Below are 10,855 nucleotides of genomic sequence, written 5' to 3' on the forward strand. Positions count from 1 at the left end.
GGTAATATTGCAGGTAACTATAACTAAAAATTCATTGACTCATGTAGTCTTCCTGCATTCCTACCGAATTGGCAAGTAATTTGGCCACATTTTTCTCCTCTAGCTACACTATTTTAAAAGGTATCACTTTACAAGCTAATTAGAGTTTATAAAGGAAATAAATTAGGAATGCAGTCAGACTGCACAAGTCAATGATCAATATTATAGTTGCCGGTATTATCATTCATTTCTTTTGCCTCACCAGATAGCTCCTTTATAGTTGCTTAGTTTTGCGAACACATCAGTTGTATCAGGAGCTTATAAGCGCCTTCAAGGAGCCTGATACTATTGGTTCCAACATTTGACTAATTATATACTTAAACCTCAGTCCATGTAGGGCATTCATCCTATATTCACTGCTACCAGTGGTTTATTGCATCATCACTTTTAAGCTGTTAATTTTCAAAGGAAGCCATGATGAGTCTAAGTACTTGTGTGCTATTTGTAAACTAAAAGAGCAGGCCCGTAGCCAGGGGGGGTTCGGGGGGTTCTGAAGAACCGCCCTCTTGGAAAAAAGGTCCACAATTTCAGTAAAAGGTCCACAATTTTAACATAAAGGTCCATAATTTAACCAAAAAGATCCACAATTTTCGTATACAAGTCCAAATTTTCAGGAGCAAAAGTCCATTAGCTACAGTTTACTAGATAGCACTAATAAGAAGCTAAATTAAGTGCTCCAAGTAACTTATTCAGTGCTTGTATTATATGCAATGCAAGATCGAGATACTCTAATAGAGCAGTCAACCACTCTAATAGAACAACCACTCTAATAGAACAGTCACGATTACATTTTCTTTTAAAAGCTACTTAATTTACATGTAGATTGTCTAAACCGAGCTTTCATTAAAATATAAGATTTTGGTAGAAAAGCCTCTCCATACAGAACCCACGAATAGCACCCATACTTCAACTCCATGCAATGTGTAAATTTCATTGTTTAAGACACCCTTTGTTCTGCTCCACTGCCCCTGTTGATCATGGCAGAGTGCTCAATCTTTCCCATTCTTATTCACTGTGACATTCCAATATAGATACATGCATGTGCAGATGGTATACAGTAGCAGTATAGAGATATTTTTCCAGATATCATCCATACAGCTGGTCTTCAGCTTACCTAAAAAAATGTTATTTATTGACTGAAATGCCACTAAATTCAACCTTTTAGTACCTATTTTCAAAAAATTTCCTGGGGAGGCATGCTCCCAGACCCCCTAGTTTCAGCATGCTGGGTGCGCACACCATAATATAATCTGAAACATGTCATATAAAAAGGTCTACTTTTCTTCTAAAAGAGCTTACCCAGATAAAAGTCTGGCTACGGCCCTGCTATTTATTATTTCTATGAAATTTGAAGCACGTATTGTGGCTATAACTACTCCTTTATGACTATATATTGTAATATAGTTAGCCATATGCAGTATAAGTTATATATAGAAAATAGTCAGAAAATGCCACCAGTTTCAATCTCCAGATTCCAATTTTCAAAAATTTTCTGGGGGGGCATGCCCCCAGACCCCCCTAGATTGGGTGTGCTTTGCACACCCAGTCTCAGTACCTTTATTAATCATCATGCAAGTAAAGGTCCACTTTTGGTCAAAAAGAACCCCCCTTTCAAAATCCCTGGCTACGGGCCTGAAGAGACTGAACAACTCTTAACAATGAACTAAGTAGCCATATATTTTATAAGCTCTCTGTGCTGTACTGAGGACCAGAAACAGAGCTGTGTTGAAATCATTCTTTTAATTACCCTACCAACGTAATTGTACATACTTATATAGTTAAGTATAACTAATGGAAATTGTACACATGTAATTGCACATCAGCATTATACCCCTGGAGGGTCCTGCTGATTAACAATAAATAAATAATAATAACCAGTATTACTGACACTCTATGGCTGCATATTAACTGCTAGCACCTGTTAACATAACCAAGCACAGCCCAGGAAATTACTGCTCTCTTTATAAGGACATGTTTCATTAACATAAGATAGAACACAGCTATATCCTGAAGGCGCTTATAAGCTCCTGGTTGTATACATGGGTATATTGTATCATAAATCAGATATTACTCTTGATAGTTTTCTAGGCATAACATGTGGGACACAATTCATTGATAGTATGGGGATATGCTCTAAAACAACAATATAGACATTAAAGTAAAGTGGCCTTTATAAAGAGGTGGTCTTTGTTAGAAGGTGGTCTTTATAAAGAGGTGAGCACTAAGTGAAATTATCTAATTAGCATTCCAGTCCACCATTCCATTCCACTGAATCCAGACACCCAATAAATTCTAGCTAACTGTACTGTATTTGTCCAAGTGTGCTGTATTTGTCCAATTAAGCACATAACTGTACTGTATTTGCCCAATTAGCTGCACACTGAACTGTTCTGTATGACTCATACAGTACAGTTATGTAGCTAATAAGTACTGTATGAACAATATACTACATGGCATCGCTTTGATCCTCCCACGCAAAGTACAATAAATGCTAATATGCAACAAATTAACTTGTGACTGGCATAGGATACTGTGGATGCCCACTCAATGACAATCTAGGATTAAATCTCCGTATAGATAGCTAGCTACAATGTTGGGAGTAACGCGTTACTTATGTAATGCGTTATGTAATATTATTACTTTTGTGGTAACTAAGTAATATAACAAAATACGCTATAAAAACAGGTAATATAACTCAAGTTACTTTACTTACAAATGTAATGTGTTACCTAAGTAATATAGTTACTGTAACGAATCTAATATTACGTAATATTATTACTACAAATAACGAAGTTACTAATCTCGTTAGTAATCCACTGAGTAATGCCTAGCCACAACGAAGTAATGAAGCCTACTGAATGAAGCTTATTCACCAGCTTCTTACTTATAACCAAGATTTGCACATTGTCCAACAACACAATCATGTCACGTGATAAGGTGGTAGTTTCACATGTGACAGCTTAAGGCTGTGGACACAAAATAATATAATATGTAATATTATTATAGTTACTTTATTTTATGGGTAATATGTAACTGTAACTAAATAGTTCAGTTGCAAGTAATTATGTATTATGTAACTAGTTACTTGTAAAAAGTAACTTGCCCAACACTGGCTAGCTAGCTAGCTACCAAGTGTATATACGGTAAAAGTTAGTAAGCTACATTGATCGCTCTTTCGTTTTGTCGCAAGAGAATGAAATGGGCGAGTTGTCTGTAAACAAACTGTACTGAGGCAAGGGGGATTATGGGGAGGCAGAACCCCCTCCTGAAGAAAAAGGTCCACAATAGTAAAAAGGTCCACAATTTCAGTCAATAGACCCAAAATTTCAGCAAACTGAAAAGGTCCACAATTTTAGCAATAAAGTCCAACATTTTAGTTGCAAAAGTCCAGAAATGTCAGCCTTTTTAGAACTTCACCACACCACACAAAAAGGTCCACTTCAGTTTTATTCAAAGAACCTAAAAGTCTGGTTACAACCCTGGAAAACTATGAACGTGTTTGTTCAAAGATTTTGCTTCACAGTGCTTTTCTATGGCTGTATGAGTTTAGCACTGCTTAATTGGCAATTAAAGCTTTAGTATAGACAATATTGCAAGGGGCCAGTCACATGCTGAAATTTCATTTTAGCTTGAATTGTTTCATTAGCGCACACCTTGCTATTGCTCAACTCCATGCACTGTTATACACCCACACGAAAGTTTTTGTGGGAAAAGTCTATTTTGCAACAACCATATAAAGATTAAAAAACAATATAAAATCTAGCTCTCTATATTAGCTACGTCAAAATGAGTCAGCACTATAGTTACACAGCCAGCCAGAGTTTTTCCTTGATCATGATGCATTACAGTTTGTATAGCCGAGAAGAAACAGAAACTAAATCTTATCAATACTAGACTGAGACAAAGCAGATATGACATATAGCTCATTGGTAAATACTACATATAGCAACATTGTTTTAGAGGGTGGTGAATTGGAAAATAAAGCATATCATTGGCATGCAGCTACAGACTGTTAATTTGGTGAATGGGTCACTATGATGTGAGAAACCTTTTGGTGATTACAATTTGCCACATATGTGGTAAGATGGACAAATGAGCTATAATGTGACAAACAAGTGGGTATAGCCATAATAACAAGTTGTCTTATTGTATTCCCTTGTGTGATATAATAGTGCGGTTTCAAGGTTGTATGTCAGGTCCTGACTAATCATAAACTACGTACCCACTGCATGACAAGTATTAACATCACAAAATTATGATGTGTAGATATGTGGTTGTATAATTGTTAGCTAGCTGTTTGTCATTGCCACAATGAATGTTAATGGTCATGTGGTGTGTACCATGCACCCTAAGGATTCCAGCAGGTGAGTACATCATGCCTGCAAGTTTACAAAAAACAATTATGCACCCTCCATACTCTCAGGTTCAACGTGCATGTGGTCTTGTAAAGAGGATCAGGTGGTGTTTTTACAGAGGCGGCCAAGGTGGTCTTTAAAGAGGTGCCCACTAAGCAAGGGTTTTAGTGCAGAATACAGGACACTATATAGTGGGATGGCCTTGTTAATGAGGTAATAAAGTATATGTGTCTGGAACTTTATCATAATTGACAGACTCATTATTATACATAGGTGCCTACAAAACGGATCACCTAATTATATTGACTAGACCTCATAAACATTTAAATGTAAACTTATTAGTTTATCATTTTCACCTGCATTGCAGTTTTTCTTACTGCATCAAGGATTTGGTACCATTGGTGACAGAGTGCAGCCATCCAGCACCTTTTAAAGTTGGTGACAATATCTAGAGCAACCTAAAAAAAATTGCATTCTGAGTTATTTTAGCTAGCTAATTCAGCTATCTAGATAAAAAAATATAAACATCCACCCTCCCACACTGCTGTTTTGAGTATAGAAACTAATAATTAAGTTTGTACCAATTATATGGTCTTATTTGAGTATAGAAACTAATAATTAAGTTTGTGCCAATTATATGGTCTTAGGTATAAGACATAACCTTGTTAAAAGTATTCCTCTCATTGCATCTCCAATTAGAAAGAACTACAAGACCCAATACCTCTCTATTTATAGCATATTTATGTATATGATACCTGCAACACATCTAGAAGACTGATACCCAGAATAAGACTGAGAATCAACTTCTTTGTTTTAATGTAACCATAGCTAGGAGCATGCACATTTTTGCTATGCAATAGCACAGTAAAAGCAATGCATATGTTTTGTTAACATGGACTGGAACACTTAGACAGCCAGAATTGCATATATACAAAAAATAGAATATAACTAGGTATCTGGATGGCATTGTGTTCTGAGCACTTCAAGAGCATTCTGATAAATCTCATTATCCCTGTCAGCTTCTTCATCATCACGACGTCTGCGTTTGTAACGGATAGCAACCCAAAGAAAAAACAGAAACCCTGGAATTGCTATCACCAACAAGAAAATGTTATACCAAGTAGAATCAGTAAAATGACTGCTAAACAGTTTGTATCTGACTGATAAAATTGCTGCCGGTAGTATAGAAGACAATGCAACAAATAAGTAGAAGATTCCAATCATTAGTCCCTTAATATCCTTCGGTGATTGAGCATAGACAAACTCCATACCTGTATGTGTGCAAATACATCATGGCCATAATAATTATGTATTGCTATATTTCAAAGGTAAAATGCTGAGTATATACAGACTACTTCCTTTCATTGCATTATTAAGCAATGCATCATAGCAAGTGGACTGTTGAGTGTCACTATTTAAGTTTCTGGGATTCCCTATACAGTAACTACATAAATTATGGTCTAGTGATATACATATTCACATCAGCAGGGGCGGGCAGTGAAGCCTGTCTCACTAACGCCTTGGGACCATGCACATGGAAACCTCAGTTATTGAGTGTTCTATTAGAGTAGTTGAAATGCTTTAATTGAAATCACTATTCCACTAGAGACCTCTAAAGTCTGTAATTACAGGGAACCAGACTTGCTAAAGTTTTCTTATGAAAGTCCTTTTAGAATAATGTATGTACACTAATACAAATGTCCCAAATATATGGCAAGGTGTCATTTTGGAGTGTTTTTACTATAATACATATCAGAAGCACATAAGCACCACATGAGGTACATGGCACTTATGAGCTCTTGTTTATACTGACCTGCCACTAGCATCAGTACTTCTCCAAGAGATACAATAATTAGACAAATCATAATTACTACTAGTTGAAAAGTGATGTTGGTCAAAGTTGCTGTAGCCACTGCAAGAATAATGACTGCAATGATTAGCAGCACAAATCCAAATCCAATCCTCTGCAGCATACTGGGAGGATGTGTTCTTAGTAATGGGCACACACACACGCACTGGTCAATAATAGGAAGCAGTAAAAGAATTATGTATGAATCCCAAAAGTTAATCAATCCAAGTTTATTATTGTGCAGAAAAGAGTTCACTTGTGCAGTAGTATTATCTGAACTTGACACCAACAGGGGTATTTCACTCTCTATCTACACATATTGAAAACACACATACATAACTATAAATCTGGAATGCACAATATTATTTAGTTTTATGATAGGAAAGAGTCATGTAAAAGGTTTTTGAATTTACAGTTACAGAAATTAGCTTTAATTTCTGCATCACCAGAGCAATTTTGATAAGAAAGATAATCCTCTTACATAAAGTCAAAAACCATGGGATCTGCAACTATAAAAAATGCTGTGCAAGATTTCAGATCTCAAACAATTCATGGTAAGATTTCAAGATTTCTGAAATTTTTGGTATTCAGAATAGTTTAATCATGTAATGCTTGCTTTCAGTCCCTTAGACTTTAAGCTCTTGTCTCGGCTGCTAATCTGTGCAGCTCTATACCTAGCAATAAACTCAGCTTTGTTGTGACCTAGTATAGGATATCCGCATTGTGTCATCAACTACCAAAGATATGTACGAAGATATTACATACCAGTTCCACTCTGTGGAGAAACTCCACCACAAACCGTTGCTGTCTTGAAATGACGCTAAACTAATGAGGAAACAGGCCGTGAACAGTGCACCTGCATGGTCATTTGAGCAAGTACCACCACTGGAAAGCATTTCTACAGACTCATTTTGGATTCTATCAAACTCCAGGATGACCTCAACTCCTTATTTGACTAGCTGGTCTCAAGACCCAAACTTATCTTTTAACACTAAGAAACTTATTCACCTCTCCTTTAATACAAAGTTTCCTACTTCTTACAACATTGACGATTCCTTGATAATATCTAGCAACACCCATCGTGACCTTGGTATCATTCTATTCACCGACCTGTCTTGGAGAAACCACTATCACCACATTTTATCCAAAGCTTATCGAACCCTAGGATTGCTTAGACATACATTCAGCCATGCTATTAACACTACAACTAAAAGAACCCTGTACATAGCACTAGTAAGGTCCCAGCTACTGTATTGTTCCCCATTGTGGCATCCCTACCTTATCCAAGATATCTCTGCTCTTGAAAGAATATATATAGTGCCGAGCTACCAAATAGCTACATCCTCAATGATTATGTTTCTGATTATAAAACTCGCCTTATCAAACTCAACCTACTACCATTAATGTATATTTATGACCAGTGTGACATTCTGTTCTTCATAAAATCAATTCAAAATCCATCCGATCATTTTGACATCCGGACCTTCATCAAATTCTGTCATCATTCTACTAGGTCTTCTTCCAGTAACAAACTTGAACATGTTTTTATGTCATCTAATCAGCAAAGAAACTTCTACTTCAACAGACTTCCTCGAACTTTCAACAGCTTACCAGTAATTGACTTAACTCAACCCTTTGTTCACTATACACACACACACACATAAGCAATTCCTTGAGTACATAGTAAGGCCAATAGAACATTAAACTTCTTGAAACGCAATCTGAGTTGCTGCTCGTCTACCATCAAAGCAACAGCCTACCTTACGATAGTACGACCGTCAATGGAATATGCTGCAGTCATCTGGGACCCATACCACCATAACAATATTCAACAGCTAGAGAAAGTACAGCGTAGGGCAGCTAGATGGGTCCTAAATGATTTCAATCGATTCAGCTCAGTCACAGCTATGTTACAGCATCTTTCTTGGCCAAGCCTTCAGCTGAGACATAAAATATCCAGATTACAAGCACTTTTTAAAATTATACATCAAGATTATTCACTGTCAATTCCTCCTCATTTTATTTCAATGACAAGATCCACCAGACTATATCACCCACATCGTTTTATTCTACCAAACTCATCCACCTATTCATACCAACAGAGCTTTTTCTCCAGATCAATTAAGGATTGGAACAACTTACCATCTTCCATCATTGAGAGCAACAATAATGACTCTTTTTCAGCGGAACTGCAAACATTGTATGGAACTCAATAACTGGAATCTTTGTAACTACGTAGCTAAATTCATTTCATGATTGCTTTTTTTCCTGAACATATCAGCTGTGCTGTCTGCTCAGTAACAATAACAATAATAATAATAATAATAATAGCAAGACTACCCTCCCTACCATTAGTAACTCTTGATAGTAGCCATAGCTAGCTAACACATACACATACACATAATTATTAGCTTTACATTTATAGCTATGTCTACACACATGCACGCACGCACACACACACACACACATACTACACTACATGCACACGCACTACACAAACACACACACTACACACATTCGCGTGTGCATTACACACACACGCACTACACACACAGATGCTCTGAAGTGGCATCTGAAAGCTATTTTACTTGCAAAGCCTCTTTCTCCTTTTTTGTTAACATCAAGGATATATCCTGGTAATTTTGTACTACAATACCACCAATTAATTCAATTTCACATCTAATTTTACTTTCAAAATTTCAGTGAAAGGTTAGTTCTTTGAGATACAGAAGCCATTGGAATTGGAATTGCTAATACATGCATGACATGCATTAGCAATTAGCCCAATGCAGTGCATTGCAGATGACTTGCTGAAACTTTTGAGTGATTTGAGGACAATTATAAATGGCTTAGAGTAAGTAGAACAGTGGCTTTATTCATAGATGTTATATCTATGCTATAGTTCTATACCAATGCTCTATTAGAGTTAGTTATGTACAATAAACTCATGCAACATACGTAAATAGACATTGTAGTTATGCATAAAAAGAAGAATGGGTGCACACTCTGAACAGTAAAATTAGTTTGATTTACTTTATACCATACATAGGACACACAACACCATGGGAAGAGGAATTAAAAAATGGCATACTAGCAGATAATTTATGAAGCTACATTAGTTTGATTAAGGAGACCAAGTTTGGCAGTGAATCAAATATTTCATTGCTGGACTAGACATGCAGTTTCGAGGCTTGAAATCAATTGTATGTATGGAAATTCCATATAAACACAGGTAAAAGGACGCAGCCTTCAAAACACTTGGACTTTCAGTAAAATCATTTAAAGGTGGACAGATCAGATAGCATTGCTTTTATAAATCTATATTACTTCAGTGACATGCAATAAAACTACTTACTCCATCAATGAGAAGGAGAGGGGTCACCATTGCAGTTAAAGCAAGTAACAGTCGGTAAAATGTCTTCACATCTTCCACCTGTGCAGTAGTGAATGGTCCTCCATACCTTGTTTTAGCTAGGTCTAATCTGGGAGGTGGGTCTTGATTGATAGTAAACGCATTTTGAAACGGATCAAATTTTTTTGCTTTCAATGCAAAATGTGTTACCTTAAATACTACTTGCAGTGGATTCCTTGTTTCATTATTGATAATAAAGTAATGTTTACATGTAAATATTATAGCCAAAGCAAAACAAGCTGAGCTTGCAGCAGCCACTGATGTGATTGAGACCAAATGAAGGTCATCAACATTAATATAACTAAATGAAAAATTTATCACAAAAGAGAAAACAGCACCAACATTTCTAGTCCAGTAGTACCAATGAAACAAGGAACTGATCTCTTCTTCCCAAGCACCATGTATCTGGTCACAGGCGAATGGCAAAATGTTTGCTTGAATGGCTGCAGATCCCATGCAAAGCGCAGTGTATGAAACACCAAATAGTATCACAGGTAGAAACACTTGACTGTCGTTTAATACAAAACTGCATGACTGAATGAAGTAACATATAGCACAGGCAACAAATCCGGTTGTAATAATCCGGAATCTTCCGTATTTTACATCAGCGAGATAACCGAACAGCGGGTAGAACATCGCAGACAACACATCAAAAAAGAGTACAACGATCATTCCAGTGTACACAGGAGATAGATGCGTCAACAAAGTCGGAACATTGGAAACGGAAATATACGTCCCCACCCTCTCCAAAGACGACATCAACAAAGTCAGCAAAATGGCTTTGTTTCTTGGACAAGATCTTGGCTGCCATTTACATTTACAAGCGGAACTGCCAGCAGTTTCACCGCTCATCTCACGTAGAGATATCAACAGTACTAGCAATTTTATTTGAGGTCAAATAAAATACCACCGGAAATTTGAGGACAAGGTGAACAGGAAATTCAGTGCGGCCGTAATCACGTGACTAGCAACCAACAAGACTGTGTAAGAAGAGTTTTTTTTATTTATTTATAGTCAACAAGACTGTGAGAAGGTTTTTTACTGAGCCATTTTTTGACCAGTGTCCGGAGCGAATTTTTTTTTGGACGCACTTGCGACTTAGAAAAATTTTCATGTTTTGTGAACTTGCCGTTTTTCTTTGTTTTACGGGAAGCAACATTGTTTGCGGAGAAGGAAAAGGTCACACTGAAACTATCGGTG

General features: G+C 36.7%; 1 protein-coding gene across 1 annotated transcript; it reads right to left on the reverse strand.

Moving 5' to 3' along the window:
• Nucleotides 1-5,259: 5,259 nt before the first annotated feature.
• On the reverse strand, nucleotides 5,260-10,577 carry LOC136251199 (solute carrier family 15 member 4-like). Its single transcript, XM_066043587.1, has 3 exons — nucleotides 9,599-10,577; nucleotides 6,208-6,553; nucleotides 5,260-5,665 (listed from the first exon to the last, which is right to left on the reverse strand). The coding sequence occupies exons 1-3, from the start codon at nucleotides 10,505-10,507 to the stop codon at nucleotides 5,343-5,345; spliced, it is 1,578 nt and encodes a 525-aa protein (XP_065899659.1). The 5' UTR covers nucleotides 10,508-10,577; the 3' UTR covers nucleotides 5,260-5,342.
• Nucleotides 10,578-10,855: the final 278 nt, after the last annotated feature.

This window comes from Dysidea avara, chromosome 3 (genome assembly GCF_963678975.1).
Source record: "Dysidea avara chromosome 3, odDysAvar1.4, whole genome shotgun sequence".
Classification (NCBI taxonomy): Eukaryota; Metazoa; Porifera; class Demospongiae; order Dictyoceratida; family Dysideidae; genus Dysidea; species Dysidea avara.

Excerpts from the sequence above, each read along its gene's own strand:
- LOC136251199 (XM_066043587.1), bottom strand. The coding sequence starts at position 10,507 with ATGAGCGGTGAAACTGCTGGCAGTTCCGCTTGTAAATGTAAATGGCAG. Across the intron at positions 6,554-9,598 it reads CTCTCCTTCTCATTGATGGA|ATAGAGAGTGAAATACCCCT; the intron begins GTAAGTAGTTTT and ends CAATATGTGTAG. Across the intron at positions 5,666-6,207 it reads AGTACTGATGCTAGTGGCAG|GTATGGAGTTTGTCTATGCT; the intron begins GTCAGTATAAAC and ends GCACACATACAG.